Source organism: Orbicella faveolata, unplaced genomic scaffold, assembly GCF_042242905.1.
Source record: "Orbicella faveolata isolate gen_17 unplaced genomic scaffold, um_ofav_v1 contig_47, whole genome shotgun sequence".
Classification (NCBI taxonomy): Eukaryota; Metazoa; Cnidaria; class Anthozoa; order Scleractinia; family Merulinidae; genus Orbicella; species Orbicella faveolata.
The window spans coordinates 1,584,224-1,607,528 of record NW_028301577.1 but is presented as its reverse complement, the minus strand read 5'-3'; the positions used below and the strand labels follow the sequence as shown (position 1 = coordinate 1,607,528).

General features: G+C 37.8%; 2 protein-coding genes across 2 annotated transcripts; one reads left to right on the top strand and one right to left on the bottom strand.

The window, feature by feature from the left end:
* Positions 1–448: 448 nt before the first annotated feature.
* LOC110057544 (uncharacterized) lies at positions 449–7,065 on the bottom strand. The gene is made up of 13 exons (XM_020764140.2): positions 6,850–7,065; positions 6,595–6,706; positions 6,167–6,260; positions 5,648–5,702; positions 5,303–5,443; positions 4,575–4,652; positions 4,138–4,220; positions 3,446–3,547; positions 2,773–2,918; positions 2,136–2,307; positions 1,623–1,735; positions 1,240–1,324; positions 449–609 (listed from the first exon to the last, which is right to left on the bottom strand). The coding sequence occupies exons 1-13, from the start codon at positions 6,959–6,961 to the stop codon at positions 541–543; spliced, it is 1,362 nt and encodes a 453-aa protein (XP_020619799.2). The 5' UTR covers positions 6,962–7,065; the 3' UTR covers positions 449–540.
* Positions 7,066–10,607: 3,542 nt separating this feature from the next.
* LOC110056625 (uncharacterized) lies at positions 10,608–22,541 on the top strand. Its single transcript, XM_089280120.1, has 14 exons — positions 10,608–10,752; positions 12,435–12,503; positions 12,776–12,931; positions 13,326–13,446; positions 14,054–14,238; positions 14,609–14,830; positions 16,110–16,274; positions 17,108–17,287; positions 17,657–17,800; positions 18,199–18,452; positions 19,657–19,987; positions 20,848–21,012; positions 21,230–21,495; positions 22,338–22,541. Exons 1-14 carry the CDS (start codon positions 10,674–10,676, stop codon positions 22,422–22,424), a joined length of 2,424 nt encoding a protein of 807 aa, XP_089136246.1. The 5' UTR covers positions 10,608–10,673; the 3' UTR covers positions 22,425–22,541.
* Positions 22,542–23,305: the final 764 nt, after the last annotated feature.

Genomic DNA, 23,305 nt, shown 5'->3' with positions numbered 1-23,305 from the left:
AACTACAGGAGATAGTTGTAGTATGGAGGTGACCAGTCGTTTTGCCAAATAGCCAGTTCTCCCACACTAAAAGGCTGTTTCCCCGGACTGAAGTTTAAAGAGAGATGTGCTTAAAAAATTGTCTTTCTTTAAGTTAACCGGGCGAAAAAGGCAACATCGTGGGCGTAATGAAACAAAATTTTACGAAACTCAAAATATTTCTCGGTCTTTATCCACTGACCACGGAACTAGCAGTCCAGACGAACCGACCGTAATTAGTATGGATCATGATTGACCTTCTCAAAGTACAATTGTCAACTTTTGTTTTGAAAATGACAGTTTTATTGACGGAGATTAAACAAGTGTCTCAGGGCATTGCTATGTGGGGAGTGGAAAACTTGACTTTGTTTGTTTATTCGTTTGAGTTTACGAGACATAGTGCTGATGATACTCGAAACAATACAAAAGATTGTGTACGTATATAAACCTTTATTTATGTATAATTCATGATCATATGTTATTGTGGTTTAACATCTGGCGATTTGTAGCTATCCTGATAAATTAGAACTTGACAGCATCAAAGTCATGAGATCCAACACTTTGCTGTAGATATTCTCTGTAAAGCCGCTCCTGAAAACAATTAGTTTAAAAAATATGTTTACTGTATAACTGTAAGATCTGCAAGTCACTTGTGTTTGGCACATTCAACAAAAAACATGTTAAAAAATCCACGGTTGTACATTTCCTACAGCCTTTAAGGTATTAGACTGCGGTGCTATTTTGTTCAAAACTGACATGCACAACAAAATTGTTTAAAAAGGCTGCGGTCAATGTTGAGTAACAATAGAAGACCATGAATAATAACGCAAATAATAATCCTGGAACTTTATAGTGATAAATTTCCACTGCACATTACGTTAACGGAAGCTAATCAAAATGGCTGGGAGCCTTAGAACTCGGAAAATAAATTATGAAAAGTTAAGTTTAAAAAAACACACAAACATGAAACATACTTTCTACCATGGAAACAATTTGCGAAAAAGAAGCTTCACCTACTGACTTTGATACGCAAGCAAATGCGAAACCCTTATGCACTGGTCAGCGGATTCAGTAAAAAAGTTAACAGGAATCGAGAGACGGAAGGACCAACTTATACTCAGAAAATCACTGAGCAAAAACGAAATATATTGTGTTGCGTTATTCTAACCCGCTTACTTTATCTTTTTGGAGATTTAAGAAAAAACTGACAAGTTGTCTCACCTTGTGACCTTTAACATATCCCTGCACATATGACCTCTGCTCAAGAAGTGTCTTCTTCTGTTTCCGTGACAGGGTTGGTTTTAGTCTGAAGTACAAAGTACACAAGTTAGAACCATTATTTTCTGCTTTCTTTCAACTTCTCATTACACTTTAGGGAAAATATGAAATACATGTCTTATGTGATCCAAGTAAACTGAAACTTTGAAAAACAATGGTTTCTTAAAAAGGACATTAAAAAATAAAAAATCAAATCAAAATTTTGGCCTTGTCTTCCTTTTTGTGCAACAGTGTTGGTGTAGGTCTGTAAGTCTGCAGTGTGCTTATTGCTCTAGCGACGTCTAGAGTCATGGAGCAGTTAAAAGCAGAAACAAGTTGATGCTTACCTTGAGAAAAGCTTAGCAACAATTAACAACAGAAAAGAAAACACCAGCATCCCTACAAGGGCGTGGTTATGATACTCCGCTGGGATTGACAGCCACATTTTCTCAACTGGAGCCTGCCAACATGATAGAGATTTCACACATCATTTCCCTGACAAGATTTCATTACAGAACACAAAAATGCCACGTATTTATTCAATTGTTATATGACAAAAGTATAAGCTATTTGGTCAGTAAAAGATCATTAAAGATCTCTACATAAGTCTACTCCAGTTCATTACCAGCAGTTAATAGCTCTTTGTTGGATACAAAACTAATCAAAATCTCATTGACAAAGCTTGCATGATCCAAATCTTGAAATGTTGACTTTGTGTTCATTACCAAACCTCAACTTTGTCTTGATCTTGGCACATGATCAAAAATAAAAATAACTTTGTCAAAATTTCTTAGATAAGACAACTGAAACCTTTACAGCACAACACAACAAACTGAAGGGTCAGAGGCTGTAGTACTTACAGTATACATATGAAGTTTTTCAGCTACTTCTTTTCCAAAAAGTCCATTCAAAGTTCCTCTTGCACTGCTGCTTGCCAAGAAATTGATCAAAAGAACAACAGGAAGAAGAAGGCCCAAGAAACCAAAAAACATGCCCTTTACTCTGGCCTTCAGATTGTGTGAGCATGCTTCCCTGTAAAAAATAAACAACAAACAATAAACAAAATGAGCAGCAATTAACACATTAAAACTTAAAACCAAAAGGGAACTTGTGTTGTACACCAGATTCAATCTGGGAACTTTTAAGTAGTCAGACTCTAGAAATACATCAGTCTCCTGAGATGTTCCAAAATTTCCAAATTGGTCAGTGATTCTGAGAAGCAAGACTTGTATTTAGAACAATTCAATCCTGAACCAACAAATACCTAGCAATTGTGTCCACAGGTTGTCGGTGTCTATGGGGTTTTGCATCAGCCATACAATAGCACAAGTCATAAAAATGAACAAATTTACAATCTCTCCCATCTGGGACAAATTCTTGTGTGGCAAACACAGAAATTGTGACAAGCAATAGAGAAAACTATGATACTGATTTTTAGTGAAAAGAGTGGGAAAAGGCCTTTATGTAGAATTCAAAATAATAATTCTTTACACATACGTATCAATTGTCAGTTTTTTATCCACCGTGTCAGCAATTTTCTCGCAGTCCTTCTCAAGTGTGTTTAGTGTGTTCTGTATTGTCTGGTTGATTGTCTTCTCAATTTCTTTACAGACTTCTTCAATTTGGTTTGCACATCTTGCTGGCTGCAAAGATACAACATTAAAAACAATGCAATGAAACCAGTTGGGGTTAACTAAGTACATGTAAGTTTCAACACAAGAACTATGCCATTTCTCATAACATATATCTATATGAAATGCTGTGTACATGTATCTTTATTTAAAGGTCGGAGTGCTTCTTTAAATTTCACGTTTTTTTTTCTATCTCCATTAATTAAACCAAGGGAATGCTAAATTTTATGTAATTATCAATTTTACTTCATTTTGGGCAAAAATGCCATACATTTGTTGTGACTGAATTTTACGAAAAGGATGGGGTTTTGTTTCAAATTTCATAGGGTGTGGTGTTTATTTTTATTTTTAGGTAGGTGGGCAGCAGTTAGGTCCTTTCTATGCATGACAGGCAAGCTATAAGCTTTCTCCCTATTTTTTTCCTGCTCCTCCCTGCCAGCAAAGCTTTTTATTTGCCTCCTGCTTCCCTGGATAGGAGACGATTCCTATCCAGGCTTTTGTGTTACAAGTCCTGGTGGTACAGGATGTATCAGTGTTACCTTGTCCAACAGTGTTGGGATGTAAATAGTCGGCATTTCAAATCCTGCTTTGTTGAGTCCAGGCCTTTTACAAAGCTCTTGAGTTATTTGCATCAACACCTTCTACTCAAGAGAAATATTACAACTTAGAATGATAGAGCAAAACCCCTTCAGTCCTTCAGCAGAAAAATTTTAACATTGTCCACCATGCAGTCCTTCCACAAGGTTTGTACCTTTTTTTGAACCAACATCCAAGGACAGATTGAAAAATGTGAGCAGTTCATGTACCTGCACCATAAAAGGTGATTAACTCCATAACAAAATGCCTGTCTGAGTATGTGTAAATTTCATTTACTTTCATGAGTTGAGAGGAGATAAAGGAATAATAGAAGCAATAAATTTTGAAAGACTTTCAATAGTTAGCCTTTCCAGTGTTTTTGTTTCAAGGGCATAACCCATTTTGTGAAAAGGGCTACATAACTTATATGTTAAGTTTTTAGTTAAGAGACAGTTTTGTGTGAGACACTGAGAAACATTTTTTGTAAAACTTTGAGGCGAGTGAGGTAAAAATTACTCTTAACTTATCATTGACGAGTTTTGGAAACAGAATCTAGCTCCTGCCCACAATCTTTCTTTGTCACTTGTGATGAGTGCAAATACATGTAGTTGAACTAAGAATTGAGTCACTGTTGTTACAGTGTTCCTGTACATACCTGTCTGTCACTCTCCTGTCCTGCTGTGTCTGCTTTACTTAAGAAAAACCTGATACGATCACCTTGCTTCTCATTCAGCTTTTCTACATGGAACAACAAATAGGTTTGTGAAGCATCTGTACTACATGAGCATGTATGGGTGAATATGACAGTTGAGTCTCTTGTAAGAGACAATGTGATAACCAAGCCCATGCAGTCAAATGTGGACTATTCTGGAAACAAATTATTCTTCAGTCAGAAATTTTGAATGAGCAGAAGGCAAAAACAAATGTGTCGAAGGATACTTTCATTTAAAAAAGCTGCACAATTTCAAACTTGAAACTATCCATAACTGTTATAGGCAAATGATAGGAACACAAAAATGCGTCATCCCACAACACCCTGATTACCCTGGTAAAAATGAGTAATCTAATGGTGAATTGAAACAGTTAGCTTACCAACTAAATTTAACGTCCTTTTGCAAAGTGCTTGTCCAATTGGATCAAAGAACACAAAGATCAGATCAGCCAGATTGCCTACAAAGATAAGAATAAACTTGCACCATGTTGAATACATAATCAACTTTGTGCATTTGCAGTTCTTCAAACTCCTCATATCCCAGCAGGGTAAAGGATGGGGGTTGTTTATAAATTTCCCAGACTAGTGGCATACATTATGCATGGAGGCTTGTAATTTGGACTATACACACATGGTTACCCTTGCTTTTCTTCAGATTCTCCAGTTTTTCTCCATCCTCAAAAACCAACACGCCAAATTACAGTTATATCTGACGACTGTTCACACTAGAAGCTTGGTGCATTAATAAAGTGATTTAGTTATTTTCAATCTTTTATACCTGTGAGTGTATGTACATGTATTTCAGGAGTCAATATATTACAAAGCAGGCTGCCATTAAGGGCAATCACCCATAACACCTGTTATGGTTGAGTATGCTACAGGTAAACTATCTTGCTTGTTTTTTTATTCAATTCACCCACCATTACCAAAAACTTTGTTATGGGCTTGAATTTCAAGGCAACAGGTGACTTGAAACTTAATGACAGCCCTGCAGAAGCATGATGCTAACCATTTTACTAAAAAAAGCTGCATGCTAAAGAGGACAGTGCTTCTGTCAACCAAGGGTGAAAATCATAGAATCAGTGTAAATTTTCACAGATTAACTGACCTAGCCACAGGATGGATTCATCCACGTCAAATGCATACTTCATGTCTCCATCAACAAGTCCAGGTGTGTCAACAAATGTCACCAGGCTGAACTTCTTTTGCTTTGATGTTGAGATTTCAGTCGTCAAGTAATCCACAACGCCTGCAAAAATAACATGCTACTTAAATGTAAAAAAAATCATGTGGAGTAAAAAATTACACTAACTAAAATATCTGCAGCTGATAAGCAAGAGGCTTGTCATGTGTCATATATCAAACTGTTCAAAGACTGGAATTAAAATACTAATAAATATTGACTGCCCTTTTATCACCTCTAAATTCTTCACCGTCACTGGATTGAACTTACCTTTAAGATCTTGCAAAGATTTGAAATGTGGATAAAGATGTAATGTAGCATTTCCCTATTAAAAGAAAATTATGACAATGTTTTGACATGTAAACTTTAAACTTCCTGGCAGCAAACAGTATTGTCCCTTATCAGAAAGCTATGGACAGCAGTTGCTATTCTTTCAGTAACATATACTAATTTGCTGTGAATAATAATAACATTTTTGTTCAAAAGGTTAGAATTTTGGGGACAAGCAAGTAAAAAGTACTGGGAAAATTTTTTTTTATAATAAATTAATCTATGTTCTTTAAATTCACCTTTGGTATGCCACGCACAAAGTGCAGTGATGGTCTAAAATTTTGTAAATGAATACCATTGTTGGTTTCTTTTATGTTTAAGAGATAAAGAGATAAAGGATAATTAAAGACAAACAGGTATAATAAATTAATAGGCTAAAACCCACAGTGAACAACATAGATACTGTAAGTCATCCAACAGATTTTGCTATTTTTAACAATAAAAAAATGATTATCTCACAGTTAGAGATTCTCTTTTTCTCCCACTCGTGACGAAAGTGAACCCCTGGGTCTCTATAGCAACACCGGTCTTCTGAACATGTTCTTCCACATACCTGGGTTAGTGAAAAAAAAAAAAAAAACTAAATTAAAAAAAATTCCTAGTTAAATCAATAGCTTTCAAGCATTCACTCAGTCATCTAATCAGTCAGTTAATCATTCAATCAATAAATCAATAAATCAATCAATTAATCAATCAATCAATTCATCCATCCATCCATCCATCCATCAATCAATCAACCGATCAATCAATAAATCAATAAATCAATCAATTAATTATTAACACATCCTTTTTTGCCATCTTTTAACTTTACTATGCATCAACACTGTAAGGGGACATTACATTCTAGTTATAAATCTTTTTTAAAATGCATAAACAGTGTCACCTACCAGTTTATAAAAGAGCTTTTACCAGCAGAATGATTTCCAAGCAGCAAGACAGTTATCTTCTTTCTTGGAGCCAGTAGATTCAATCCCAGCCCACTAGCAATGGTAACAAGACCTAAACACAGCACAGTGTTCATAAATCAGGTGACATGAAGCATTAAAATCACTTATGAGTGTTGGATCTTTTTGGATCTTCAGCTGTGCCGCCATCATAAGGTTCCACGTCAACGTAAGTTATAAACAGTCTAAACACACTACCTCTATCCTTCTCTGTATACAAATCGTGACACTCTTTCAGGATTTTTTCGTTTAAGGTCACAGTGGAGGCATCAGGTGCATTTGCTGATGTTCTTTGTCGACCAGACGGCATATTTAATGAGACATAAATTTGCAAAGGTCACCCTAGGAAAAACCTTACACAATTTTCTAATCTGCCGGTCTTTGACCACTGCGTGTGCTGAAGTGCATCATGGGTTACTATTCTATACCGCTGACCGAAAAGGCAGACTCTCTAAATACTCTCTCTCCATTCTTCTTCGTCCAAAGGTTAAGGGCCCATTAGGCTGATTTAGCAAGAGAACGGGAACGTCACTTGACGACGGCGCGTGCAGTACAAATACCCAAATATGGTCAAATTAGAACAGAATCCAGGTTATTCCGCGCGCCCTGCAGTCGACATCTGACCATATTTGGGTATTTGTATTGCGCGCGCCGTCGTCAAGTGACTTTCCCGTTCTCTTGCTAAACCAACCTATTAACTGATTCATGCGCGCGCTCGCGCGCGTTGTTACGGAGGTGAAATTTCACTTCCGGTTACTTACGTCAGCCTGAGCGCGGAAAATAATAACAACTCGAAAGCTTGCAAATTCGCTTACATTATAGATGTTTTTCTTTGTGTTTGACAAAACGAGAAGTAACAAAAGTACAAGCAAAGACAAAATAAAAGAAAGACAGAAAAACAAGAGTAATAGAAAGAGAAAAACTATGTATGTAACTCCGTGTGGCTTTGTTTGATCTACCGAAGCGTGCTGGTAGTGTAAATTGCGCACGTGCTGATAGGGTAACTTCCAATAGATATCGGGCGCACTTCCGGTTTCTTTAAATGCTAAAGGAAACGCGGTTTTCCATTAAATAGAGCCTTTTTTGACGAATTTCGATTAAAGCCAACTTTGGAAACATAGCTATGCATTCCTTTTTCGAAATCATGCTTTTTTTCAGAAAATTACGAATTTTTCAATATTTTGAAATGCTCTCAAAATCTGACCTTGTAGAAATGAGACAAAATCGATGCATAGCGTAATGAGGATTTAAATTCAAATATTAAATCAATGAAAAAAATCGCGATAAAGTAATTTGCCTGGGAGCCTTTGCAATTTTTCTGTATTAGTCACATGACCATGGGCGTGGCCTGATGACGTCATCACTAGTGTTGCTGATCATGAAAAAGCTAAAACACATGAAATAACTCTGAACTAACATTACAACATTACACAGTGAATAAAGAATTTGAATGCAGACATTCAGAGTGCCTCAACTTCCTAAAATATCGAGCTCTTTCAAGAGAGGTTATTCTGCAAAAGTGTTATTGGAGGAATTATGGGTAGTGTTAGGCCCTGTCAACACTACGCCGGAAACGGAGCTGAAAACGCATCAAATGTTTTGCGTCCACACTACGCCGGAGGAATTCAAAAACGCGACAATCACCGGTCATTTTGAATTTATGTTTGAGGAAAACTCAATCCGAGAATTCACATGATTATCGAACGTTTTCGAAAAGGTTCGTTTTCAAAATGTTTCCCGTCCACACGAAAACGAAAAGCCAGCGTTTTCACTGAAATTCCTACGGTTTTAACCTCGAAAAGCTCTGTTTTCGTGACGGATTAGTGTGGAGGGTTGGCTCCGTTTTCAAATTCCTCCGGCGTATTGTGCCGGGACAGGGCGTTAGTTTACCACTGTTTGAACTGGTCGAAGGAAATCTACGGGAACTGACTAGTGAAAAGACTCATCTAATTTCTATTGCTGAAAATTAAATAAATAAGAAAAATAGCAGATACACTGTGGTCTTTTCTATTTTGCAGTCGGTAACCACGTCAAGAAATTTGGTTCAAATTTTTGATCAAGGATTTAGCTTTCTGTCTGAATCAAACTTAAACGTTTATTTGTGTCCGACACAATGTATTGACTGTAGTTTAATGCGTGTTCTTATGAGTCCGGGCTTACAAAGATGTTACAATTACTGGGAATGCGTTCTTATAATAAGCATTAAATAATGCCAAAATGGGGCATTTTCAATGCCTCACTGCTCCTTAATGAGCATGGGCACCCCCCTTTTTTATTTCAAAATTGAAGTTATCATATGACAAATATTCAGTGGACAAAGTTTGAACAAAAATCTATTGTCACTTTTATTTCAGAGGAATTACCTTAAAATGCAAGATTAGTACGACCGAAAAAAAAATATCAGGGCCATTAAATTTGCCCTATCATCTAGTTCCTAAAATACTAGCCCTGCATTCTAAGTACCGTGTGGAAACTAACTTGGAGTGCCAGGAGGACCTAAATATAAATTAAAAAAGGATAAAAAAGTTTAAATGGCAGATGCTTCAAATCACCAATCTGCCACGCCAAATAAGCTTATTGTTATGTGAAATGTAACGTGTTTCTAAATCGTTAATTATTATCGTGTCAATTGAAATGTAAAACTAAACAGATGAAATTGAAAAATTACTGTGGCGCTGTGAAACTTATTTTCGGACATATTGTCCAGTCTTGGTTCCACTAATGACTAACATCTTTGTCATGTTTCTACCATACTGTCATTTCTTTCCAGATATTCCCAATTGTCAGCAAGCCTAACTAGCAGGACGTGTGCAATATGATTTATCAGCACACTTCGACATAAGATCCGCCATTGTATGACAGTTCATTTAGTTCGCTGGGGAAATGAGGAAATTTCAAATTTATGAAAAGCTCTTGTCACTTCAGCTTTTGAAACATCTCTCTTATATTTCAGTCCATTTATTAAAGTGCAATTTAACTTCACAAGGTTGAAATTTAGTTAAATCACTTTCATTTGTTCAAGTGGGTATGGGTTATTCCTTCCTAAATTAGGTATCTTACCGCTTCAGGAAGCGCTTAAGTACCTTGTCTGAAATCTCAAGTATTCTTCACTGATCAAGACTTCTTTTGTTTCCAACACAGGAAACGAAGTTTCCTCTGTGATCTTGAACCCCTTGTGATTTTTACCGTTGTAAAGAGGTCAATGACTGTTTGCTTCCATATCGAGCATAATTCTGAGTTGTCGAGGACACTAACTCCGCCCCTATTCATTATAACAAACACTGGTTTAAGTTTGACCTTTTAAAACTGCAAGATTAAGTTCTTCATTCAATGCCATAATAATTGGTATGTTTCTCGCCAGTCAAACGTGACCCTTCTGTACTAATTACTATTCATCAGCCAAAATAGAACTATAAGTAAAATTCAGACAGAATTGTTGAATTTGTGCTATAGCTAGTCAGTTCGTGAGAAAAACGCACTTGTTTTGTAAAATAAATGATTAAGTGTCATTCTTGATATTTGCCCGCAAAGCAATCAAGCTCCTTTAACTCGAAAATATTCTGACTCCCAACTGGGTGTCCGTTTAGTAAGAAATTAAATTTTAAGAACTCAGAAGATGGCCAATTTCTACGAACATTGTGATTTTCTTTTAAATAAACAACTTTTGTCGCTAATGCAGAAACATGATAAATGTACGTGTGGTTTACTTTTTAGACTCGCATTGTCATGATAAATTTCTATCATTAACAAGGCTTAATACACGTCATTCACCAAAGGCGAGTAATCTGTTTACTTAGATAAGAAAATGTACACTTTTGCATTTTATCTACTTTTTTCCTTTGTGTGTTTTAGGAACCTTTCAAATAAACATGCCTAAGTCAAATAGACGTTTGCGGCATTGTTTAAATAAACATGTGAAATGGCATCTGTTTAAGCCTCCATGATTAATATATAGCACCCGTTATGTTTTAGTCAGTACTCGTTTCTAGAGGAGATAGAGCGTGGTTGAATTTCTCGGGACAATGCTGGCGTTGTTCGCTGTTTTTGCTTTAATCCAAGTCCCCCACGGACAAGGAGTTCCTATTTTAAGTCGTTCACCAGGTAAATGTATTTGAATCTGTGTTGATTTTGCGCTTTTAGTAAAATTTCTTTCTACTTTTTATACCTTATGATGTTCAAAAACTCCAGAGTAAAATAGATCATCGTAAAGTAATCACAGTTATCCACGAGCAAGTTATTAGCTTTACAGGCCCGTTGTTAAAAATACTGCTCCAAGATCAAAAACCAAGTAGAGTAATGAAGGCAGCCTTGATTGTCTTTTTCTTTAATTGAAATCTCTAGTTGTGTAAAGTTAAAAATTTATATCTCGAAACCTTCAGTAACGTTGATTGGAAAAAAGAGTCACTACCCTCAGGTTGACATTATAGGACTCTCTATTTTCGGAAAATACTCGATAACTTTTATTGGTCTCTATTTTCTATATATTTTTTTAATAAAAACATTGAGTGTGAGAAAAGACAAAAATTTATGAACAGGATAATAAGGAGACACCTAAACAGAAACTTAATTAGGAAAGTATTTTGTCATTTTCTGTGAAATTGAAAATATACGTCATTATAGAATGAACCAACCACAAAAGTAGAAATTTCCTTTCACGAAAAAGATGAAACCACCATGTTGAGCCATTTATATTTCATTTGCCGAGTTTTATATTCTCTCTTTAAGGGTTAAGTGCATTAATGATACTAATTACGTAGAACGCGACTGCAATCAAAACAGGAACCCAACAAACGACTTAAATTTGCATCTATATAATCAAATCACAGAGAGAGTCCACAATTGACACTCAAGTGAACAAAGAAAATAAGGCAAACAGTGTTATTATTCCTGTACATTAAGTCAGCATATTAGTGGGAAGATTCAATCTGTTCTGAAAGGTTTCAATAATAGGTAAACAATCGTTTTAGGAGTAAAACAATATGAGGATATACTGTTAATAAAATCGTAATTATTACTATCATCATCATCATCATTATCATCATCATCATCACTATTTATTAATTATTATTATTATTACTATTATTATTATTATTATTGTTATTATTATTATTATTATTATTATTATTAATCGCTAACTGAGCTGGAATCTGGCGAGCCTGGTCGTTAATTTGAACCAAAATCGTACCGGAATCCCAAAGTTGAGTTTACAATTTGACTTTTACTTTTTTCCTATTATTATATTAATGCACCTTAAACATGTTTTTGCAACAAGCTTAGCAGGTTGGCGTTCGCCCCGGCTCTTCTATAATCAACCACTTACTTGAGAAGTATCTTTTGCACGAACAGATCGTCCTACTGGTTCGCATAACGTCTTTGGAATCATAGCAACCGAAATAATAGTCTAGGACTATGGTTGTTTGTTTGTTTCCTAAGAAAAACAAAATTCTCTTCCTATTTCTGTGCACAATTGAGAGTATAGAAACTTATAAAAATCGGCGACTGATTGCCGAAACAATTATGGGGAAAACATCCTTGCGTATGAGGTGACACAAGCTGGCGATAATCACCTCAAATCCAACGAGCACTAGTGGAATAATTGTTTTATTAAATAAAGAAAACCAAGCTTAAATAAAACATTAAAACGCCTCCAAAAATCACGCGTACGCTAACCATATTTGTAGAGCATGGTATAATGCGTCACAATCCATGATGGCTAAACCAATGAAAACTCTAGAATTACATTATCCAATGATCATGTTAATTTTTATAAATTTCACATGCAGAAGAGAACAGACCTCAACTGGATGATCCTGAAATGACAGCTACAGAAATCATCGACAAGATCAACGAAGGTTTGTACTGACTTCACTTTCTCACTGCTGTAAAGCCAGTGAAGCAATCTTACTGAACTTTCTCGATTTAACGCTGGACCCCAGAACCCCAGACAAACACAGGGTGCGAATTAAAAAAGGTTCCCGCCATTTAAAAGGCGACTTATAGTATTGACCCTTTGAAATATTGAAGACTTTTTTTAAAGCTACTCTGATCACCGTCCTTAAGACAAAATATTGTTCCACACTGCCGTCCTGACAGGCAAATAACATTTAATTACTTTACTTTAAAGCTGTGGATATCGAGCCCAAGATGTATGAAGGTGATATACTTATAACCTTAAATCCCGGCGAATCGCCTGAGTTACTTCAAAAGAGGAACGCTCAGAGGTATAGGCAGTATCTCTGGAAGACCAAGATTGTCCCTTACGAAGTCTCGGAAACACTTGGTAAGATTTCACTGAGAATTCATCAGTATTGGTTAGAAAACCTTCAAGGTCGAGCCTTCAGCTTCGCAAGGAGTTTACCTAAGCCATTAAATTAGTCCAAGTTTACCCCGATACATGCAACATTCAAAACAAGGCTTCTAGCTAAAATTTATCTGAAAAATCAAATGCTCATTAGACTATTAATTAGAGCCGAGTGATTGAGCTAAAATGCACATGTAGTTTGCAAAATAGACTTGTCTAGTCGATCGTCTCGTAAGAGTATTCAGTTCCCAAAATCAGATAAAACTATAAAATTTCTTAGTCAAGAATTTCTAATTCACGGATTACAGGAACCTATCAACTGACAAATGACAGGACGTTACTGCATACCAATAGTTTAATTTTTTTTTCACAGTTAAAGACGGATATATGCCAACTATCCAGGCGGCGATTCAACAGTTTACAGAACACACCTGTGTCAAGTGGAAACCTCGCCAAAACGAGGAGCGATGGGTAATGTTTGTGAAAAAATCGGGGTAAGAAAAATGTGTCTGTAATGGTCTCTTGCTTGCCTGATCTTGAAAATGTCTTTGTTCAACGACAATGCCATCAACTTTAGCGCAGTGTCTTCCTAGGGCTTACAAACAATAATAATTTGATTATAAAGACCAGCATCTGCATGAAGGCAGAAATATAATTATTTGTAATTAGCTTACGTAAGAGTGAGGTATAACACGCTTGCCGGATCTAGCCAAGACTGAGTAAAAAAAAAACTAAAACAAAACAAAACAAACCAAAAACAAGAAACCGGCGATAAAGTGGTTGTGAGTTTTAACGATATTTTCCAAGCTCTAGCAGGAATGATAATCTCTATCCCTATCCCTCCCCTACCCTTCCCCTCCACCTCCCATGCCATTCAATATTGTACAGCTGCGAATGAGCTGTTCAGATATATCCCGATCTCAAAACTGCTTTGAGGGAAAACGCTTGTACAATGGGTACGAATAACCGTGAAAACCCCCATAAGATAAACTACCTCGACACTTAAGTCGCCAATTGAACACACAGTAGAGAAAATGATACTGGGATGTATTTAAAGAATCTCTAATTGATTTATTCCGCTCATTTCGTTTCTTGTTGTAGATGCTACTCTTCCGTGGGTATGAATTACTGGAAGAAAGGCTCCCAGGATATCTCTTTAGGACGCGGTTGTAATCATCAAGGAGTTACTATGCACGAGATGATGCATGCTGTAGGATTCTGGCACGAGCAGTCCCGTTATGACCGTGACCAGTATGTGGAGATCATGTGGGAGAATATTCAGCCTGGTAACGAGAATTCATTGCTCACTCTTTGTTTCAGTCATTTCTTGTGGGTGTGTTCAACTTGAAATCAGAAAAGGCATGATTAAGACCCATTTCATTAAATTTTCATTAAATTCCAAGTGGTCGAATGAGCTGAAGGTACTCTGTATAAGATGTACAGCCTCAAATGTTCGTTTGCTCACTTTATTCGATCGTGTAATTTAAGCCCGCGCTCTACGACCGCTGACTAATTGGAAAACGAAAATGTGAGCTGAAAGGAAGCCTGTTTGACTGTCATCAAATTACTTACTCTAGAAAAAACTCAAACGACGATTGGCTATCGTTAAGATTATCATGGACTATCCTAAAACTATTTTGACTTTGTTTTCCTCAGGAAAAGAACACAACTTCAACAAATACAATCTTAATCGAATTGACTACTTGAATGAAGTTTACGACTTGGAGAGTATAATGCATTACGGCAGAACCAGCTTTTCTATTGAAAACGGCAAGCCCACCATACGTGCGATTGGTGATCCAAACAAACAACTTGGTCAGCGCAATGGGTTTAGCAAAACAGATATTGCTCAGATAAATGCATTGTACGACTGCTCAGGTAAGACATATGCTTCTAGACCAGCGAGTCCGCTACCATGAAGGCAAACTTTAATATACGAGTAAAGCAGTAAAACCGACATAAATCTCTTTGGCAATGTGTTCGTGGCAGACAGGGGAGAGAGGACATTTTTTTTGAGGTTTTTTTTGACGTCGTCGGTATTTTGTGGCCACATAAGTGATAGCAAACAAACAAACAAACATGATTTTTTAGTTTATCATTCTCTTTTTAGAGTACACTAATTTTTATGACTTTCAAAGGAAATGCGGCCAACAAATTGTTTACCTGATTAGCTTAAAGTTAGACTTCCCAACAACAGTAAAGTATAGCACATTAAAATTAGTGTGTACAGAAGACAAGTGACGTTCAGTTATCTCAAAATATACATGCTTGTCTTTAGCCAAAATTCGAAACTAGTTTCAAAAAATAAAAGGTTTTTGACGATAGTTAAACCCGGTGCCTACTTAAAAGCATAAACATAAACATAAGAAGCTTATGCGCTAATGGAAACGGCTGCGACACAATCATAATTAAGCATAAGCATTCTTCCTATGCTTATGCTTATGCCGGTGTTATGTCCAATGACGACATGGTTGACGTAAGCATAAAGTGCTCGCTGATTGGCTGAAAGTCTTTCGCTCATGCTTATGCTTATGCCATCCATATACCCAATGGACATAACAGCGACATGAGGTTAATGAGGACTGGGCTGTTTGTTTCTGACTGACCGGTCCTGAACCTGAAATTCTTTTAGAAACACTCACACACTTGAACTCTGATCTCTGGTAAAACTGTATATAAGTCATTCTAAAAACAACAACGATGAAGAAAGCGGACGAACAACCTAGATCTCCCACGTCAGTTTGGGAACTAGGTTACCTTCTTCGATGCTGCTAGAAGTATTTTAATCAATATTCGTTTACTGATCAATACCTGAAAATAACAACTTAGTGTAGTTATTTTCCAAGCAATCTGGATAGGGAAAAAGAGAGGTGAAAAAAAGATTCTACATCTTATTATTTATAACGCCGTTAGCGGCATGTAAAGGAAAATAAAATAAAGCAAAACATCTTTCCAAATACGGTATTGTCAATCAATCGATAAACCAATCACAACCAGAAAACCTCTTACATCTCAAACAATGTCAATTGTCAAATGGTAATACCTCTAAAGTCGGGTATCCCACAAGGAAACAAATAATGAATGGATAGAACAAGCGAATATTTTAGTGAGGCTAGATCAAAAACTGCGCTGTCAAGTAACATAAGTTCTTTCCCAGGCCCTAGCGGTGGTTGGAGCTCATGGACAGTCTTTGGTCCTTGCGACAACCAGTGCAGACATGTGCGCCAGCGGTTTTGTGCATCACATGACCTAAACAACTGTCCTGGAGCAGACAAAATCGGAATAGAAACACAGGTTGAAGACTGCAAAGAAAAATGTTATGGTAAATATAGTTTTTCAATTTACTGTTAATAGAGATGTTTAGACAAATGTCAGGAAACACTTGGCATCGTTCAAAAAGTTGATAAATGTTAGTCTCTGACTCATATATTGTGGATGGTATTGAGGCATTTCGGTTGACTATAATAATAATAATAATGATGATGACGATGATGATGATGATAATAATAACAATATTTTAACAGGATGACTCTTAGTCTTCATCAGTCTCAAGAACACTTTTCAACATCACGCGTTCTTAAAATTGATGAATTAAATATCTTGACGTACTTTAGAAGAGAAATTACTTAGACACAGCTAAACACACCGTCAGCACTCGTCTTTACGGTGTGTTCAGCTGTGTCTAAGTAATTTCTTTATAGAGGACTGGGACCAAGGAGGGGCTTACAGTACGGCACAGGGATTGTCATTTACCTAGATTTAACGCTGTTACTGTATGGAAAGCATTGAATTCGATATCTAGGCCCAAGACTAGTAACAAATTAAGAAAGATCGGCGATAAATCTCAAGCAGTTTAAGACCCACGTACGGAGGCTAGATCTTGACAACATCCTAGATGGATGTAGTGGCTGCCAGCTTTGTGACTCATTTTAATTTCTCTTATAGGACTTTTATGTCTATTATTTTTAGATAGTTCTAGTTAGGTGTCTACTATTAGCAGTGGGGATTCTCCGGCCACTGCTAGATGTAATTTACACGGTAATAAAGTCGTTATTATCACAGTAAAAGTAAACGGAATGGAAGTTTTCAATATGAACGCGACCAATATGGTTCATAAAATATGATGTAAAAAATAACATTTTTATTACTTTTCAGAACCAGTTGATGGTCACTGGGGTAGGTGGTCCAGCTGGGGTGCCTGTAGCGTGTCCTGTGATTCTGGAAAACACAGCAGAACCAGGCAATGTGATGATCCTGCTCCAAAGAATGGTGGGAAAGCTTGTGCTGGAGATGATAAGCAACTCGGAAATTGTGTGTTGCGGCGTTGTGGACTGGGTAAGAAAACTGCCTTGACTTTTCCTTTTTTGAGAACAACACATCAGACCGGGACAAAATACTTCAACATGTTATAATGTTATAAATCCATCAACTTCCCTAAATTCTTCCATTCCGCCTGCTTTTTAAGGAGATTTCTATTTGAAGTGGCGCCCCATCTTCATGGCCCTGTATCAAATTTAAACAAGGCAATCCCAAGCAAGGGAAATGGCATCCAGACTGAACGCCTACCACATTGTAGTGGTGATCTCCTCTTCAGAATTAAGTCTGCATTTTCAAAGAAAAACTTTTTCTTTATTTAAGTACGTACGTAATGTTTGAAGCATTTTGATATGAAGCATTGAAACAATGTCCATTTGGCGGTTACAGGTCCTTACGATTGTGAATTTGAAGCCGGTGGAATGTGCCACTGGAAACTGTGTAATGAACAGTCCTATCCAAGGTGGTACCGTCAAACAGGACCCACCGGAAGTTCAGGGACTGGGCCCAAGACCGACCACACTTCCGGTTCAGGTGCGTAGGAATCAACTTCCGTTGTTCTTTCAGTAACGCGGTGAGTTGAGATGACTTCAGCAAATAAAAGAATCAAGATGTATTGCACTCTTTTAATGGCAAGGTGCTTTGAACAGACTGTTAAACCACCAAGATCAACCTTCCCATCAGTCATACAGTTTTACGTCTATTGATTACTGAAATCCTGCTTTTTGACTACTCAAATGGAAGCTATTGAGCAGGATTTTCATTTGGTATTGCTTCAACTTGCTTTTAATATTTTTGAATAATGCGATTTACGGACTCCTTGAAATTATGTGAAAAAAAACGCTGAATGATTTGCTGTAATAAAAGATTTTATTAGAATTGTTGTCACAGCCACAAATCTTCTTTGTGTTTTCTTTGTTCTCCTTCTGTAGGGTACTATTTATATTTCGAGGCGTCGTCACCCGCCCAACCAGGACAAACTTCGTGCTTTTTCAGTCAGGAATTTCCAGGGGGGTCTTGTCATCTTCTGACATTCTGGTACCACATGTTCGGTAGTGGAATAGGAAAACTTAGCGTCCAAATAAAAACTAGCGGTGGCACTGAAAGCGTGTGGGAAAAGTCTGGTGAGCAGGGAGACAAATGGATCCAAGGAAGTGTTGAGATAAAGAGTGATTTACCGTACAAGGTATTACTGATTGTTTTTGCTGGTCGCTTAACTTAATAACTACTTGTTAACCGAGAATGAGATTTCTACGGGAAAATCTCAACGAGGATCCGGCTTGCAATATTGACCGAGCGATAGGGAGGTCAATACGGCAAGTCCGAGGTTTGAGATTTCCCCGAAAAGACCAAACATTCCAGGTTAATAAGTAGCTTATTATATGGCTTTTTGCTTGGTTTTTGCAGGCTTGTAATCAGTCCATGGGTATCACGGGAGAATAATGCCCTAGTATTAGCCAATCAGAGCGCGCGTTATATCGACTACAAACACAAATCATATATGCGATAATGATGGCAAAAGAAGAGTTTTTGCAGGTTAAATTGTGATGCCAACTACGTTTAGTGTACACGCATATATATACATTCTTTATTTGATGAATATGTGGTACTATGGTAACTAACAAAGTTGATGCAGGCCTTCTATAGCTAACACCTAAGTAGGTAATGATGTGAGCTAGACTCCGAGGCAATCACTATAGCAAACTCGCATTTTTTTCAACGACTCTTCCAGCTTACACTGAAAAATAATTTTGTTTACTTATGTTAACATAGTAAATTTGCAGATTTTTTCGAAGGTATCGGTAAAAGTTCCGATTATTGTACGCAATCCTAGCTCCGAAATGTTGTGAATATACTAGTGAGGTGAAACTGGTGCCGTTGTTACCCCGCGAAATTTAATAATCGCCGCGAAATGGAATTTACAGCTCTAAAAAGGTCGGGTATGGCTATTTATGAACTAGCCATTCGATCTTCTTTACAGCACTTAAACAGGTTAACTTTTCCCCCTAATTCGCTCACTGATTTAACATTTCACCAGCCGATGGCAAATATTCTCTGGAAATTGCTTTACCAACTTAACCGTACTTTTTTAAAAAATTCGGGGATAAAGTTTAGACGAGGAAAATGTCTCGTCCTGCCTCTTGCTAGCTACGGCCCTACTTTTAAGAGTTGAGAGCAAAACTTGAAGTTCTTTTATTCAATTCACGTAATCTACGTTGGATAAACGTAACTGAGTCTTGATGATACTGATTTCGAAGTATCATACATGTCATTCGAGTGCTATTACATTTTGCGGCTAATGTTATTACATCTTGCGTTAGTATTACATTTTGTGGCGTAACAGCCGATAGACTTTCCTCTCTTAGCTGGAAGAATTCTTTTTTCTTCAGGTATATTTTGAGGGCCAGCGCGGTGGAGACTACAGAGGCGATATTGCTATCGATGATATAGCATTTAAGGATTGTCCCAGCACATTACCCCCAGCAACTAAGCCCCCATCAACAATACCCCAGTCAACTATGCCCCCATCAACAGTGCCCCCATCAACAAAGCCCCCATCAACAGTGCCCCCATCAACAGTGCCCCCATCAACAGTGCCCCCATCAACAGTGCCCCCATTAACAATGCCCCCATCAACAGTGTCCCCATCAACAGTGCCATCGACAACAGTGCCACCGACAACACTACCACCGACAACATTGCCTCCAACGCAGCCCTCAGGTAACAAACCTCCCTTTTTCATAATTTTAGGCAATGTTTCTGCCAAAGAGAGTGGTACTACATAACTAAATGATAGGATACGATTGCCTTCTCTTTATTCTGCATAGATAGCAAAGGCTCAAGTCCGGTTATAACTATGTAGTTGATTCAAAGTGGATCCTAAAGGCACATTTCTACTGTAAGTGTCTGAAGAGCCTGTAACGACCCACGGAATGAAGATCAAGCGTAACTTGTCTTTCCCTGTATCTGACAACAACAACAACAACAACAAAAGTTTATTTTACCCGAGAGATAGAGGACTGACGGACTCATGCTACGGTGTTATGGCAACTGTAAATGGACACCACTCCCTCTTTGTCAACAATAGGACTCCAAAGGGCAAAAGTTACGCATTCGAATCTTTATCCCAAATGAAAGGAAATTGAAATTATATCAGTTTTCGGTGGTTACCGCGCTTTTTCAAGTTGCATCGGTTCATATACAGTGTCTGTTATAGCCACCTACTGAAAAAGGTTGCTACTCGGTCGACTACGTATTTATATACTCTGAAACTTTTGTCGAAATTTGAAAAAAAACGTTAAAAAAAAAACAAAAAAAACCGCTCACTCGCTCACAGAGTCCTGTAAGTTTGTCAAGTTACATTGCTAATGTGAGGCATCACTTACAAGAGTCGTACAACACGGTATGTGTTATAACACTCGAAAACAATGGGCAGTGAAAATAGCAAATTACTTGCACCTAATTAAAAAATCCGGTGACTAATACATTTGCATTTATAATCTTTGATAGTCATCATTCACGAGAGTGGACAGCGACTCTGTACAGCTCTAGTACGTATTTTCAGGTGTTGTTTTGTTCAGTTCTAGATTCCTGTAGCTTTGATGGGGGAACCTTGTGTGACTGGACTAACAAACCAAGCAATCCAGAACTCCCTGATGGCGCCCGCTATGACTGGCAACTTCAAAAAGGTGCTACACCAAGCAAAAACACCGGGCCCTCTGGTGATCACTCAGCTAATGGCCAAGGTAAAGTAGAACGCCCTGGACTCCTTATGACTGTTGATGATGATCAGCGTCATCATCGTTGACGTTATTATTGAGTGCGTAGTGTGACCGCATCTTCATAATGTCATGCTCCGTTTAGGAGTATTACAACTCCCCCTGGATGAGATCGCTTTTCCGCATTTAGTCAGACAAACCTTTCTATAGAATGATTAACAAACGCATCTGCTACTTAAAACAGGAGGTTACATTTACTTGGACAGCTCAACCTCACATGCAAAAGGATCTAAAGCGCTGCTGACCAGTAAAGAGTTTCCAGGCGGTTCTACCATGTGCCTTCAGTTTTGGTATCATATGTTCGGAAGAAAAGGAATGGGGAAATTTCGTGTGTTCATCCAAAAACGTAAGCGTCGATGGGAACAGTTTAGGAAGTCTGGAAACAGAGGAAACAGGTGGAACTACAGGCAGATTACAATAAACAGGAAGAAAAACAAAACACCGTTCAAGGTATATATTTATAATTATAATCTTGTAAATTCTTTTAGTTGTTTACAGTAGTAGAAATAAACTGTTGTTAAGACTGCGAGTGCAAAGAGCCTGAGTGAACCTATAGTGAGACTTTAGTAGTAGTGTTGTAAGCTAAAAATCAAGATTTTGCTGATTGGTTGTACACGGGACGGCTGAAGTTCCTAAGCAAACAGTTTGCACGTTTGTAAAATATCCGACGACACCGCCCAACGCTTATTTTGCAATTTATGAGTTTTCAAGCGGTCAGTGTAAAACGAAGACTGCGGACCGGGGTAAAATGCAGACTGAGGCTGAAATGTAGACTGTAGACTTTTAACTGAATCATGTTACCATTTCCATCTTTGAGATCTGACCGGAGCGTTATTTAGGCTAACGTACGTGAGTAATGCTCAGGCTAACCGGAGCGATATTCAATCTAGCCAGAGTGATACCAAGGCTAACCAGAATTTCGAGAATTAGTCCGATTAGCCTGAATAGCCCGGGAATAACCCTGCTTACGGTTACCACTCGATACTGGAAATAACATGATATATACTTAAAAAGTCTGTTGTCTGCAGTCTGCATTTTACCTCTGATCTGCATTCTGCATTTCACCCTCAGTCGGCCCCCCTCAGTCTGCATTTTACCCCCGGTCTGCAGTCTGCAGTCTACAGTCTACAGTGTGCAGTCTGCGCTTTACATTGACCGGTTTCCAAATTAACTGAGTGTGTTCTAGCAGTTGGAGCTGCTGTTTATTATAATTATTCGCCTTTTCAGCGAGATAAACTATGCACGCTTTTGCTGAAACACATTGACAATTTGATCCGTTGATATACCGGCAGATTGTATTTGAGGGCGAACGAGGGAAGACTGGGTTGAGCGACATGGCAGTGGATGACGTCAAAGTCGTGAGTGGAGTTTGCAAGTGATGCCGAGAATTGTAGCAAGGATCCCACGTGACAGAGTAACGTTACCAGCGTCGCGTGACATGTAATATGTAGTACAACGTAAAGAGAAAATAAACGAAATCTTTAATTTCACATAAATTGTGTGTGTTGTTTGTGTCGTTCGCATCTCCGTGCCGCCGGCCACTTGAAGCGAACAAACATAACCACCGGACTAAGGAAAGAAACCAAAAAAAGTGAACAAACCTGTAAGTTTGTGGATGCACTGCGCTGGCGGGCAAGTTAAATCCTAGCTAAGAATCAACTTGAAAGTGTTGATAGAGGTAACGTATTCAGGTCTATTGAAATTCATCAGTCAGGTTGATAATTAACTCGGATGAACCAATACATACATACATACACGAGGTCTTGTGCAATGTCCCAAACTATCATATGGGTTCACAAGATATCAAAAGACATTAAGTAACAGTCAATCAAAGAAAGGTATCACTAGCAGCGCTAACAACCTGCCATAATGTATCACAAAAAAGGTTCCAACCTTCCGGCTATCTTACTAAATATCAGTCGCCAGTGCATCCTCTTTTCCACAGACATGGGGTGGGTTCCTTGGGTTGATCGGGATCAGGATCAGTGATCCAAGATCACTCAGATCATGGTGCATCGAAGGAACTGATGAATCCACTCTGGTCATGGATTCATCAGCTCCTTTGATGCACCATGATCCGGAGTGATGTCGGATCACTGACTCAGAGCCAGATCACTCCAAAGGAACGCACCTATGATCTTTCTTTTGGAGACACCATTTGTTCCTTAAAATCTGGACTGAGGCTAGACTTGTCTTCACTTTTCTTCATGCTTTATATTAAATTCTCATTGATCTTGTGAGATTTTTTGATACGTTAGGA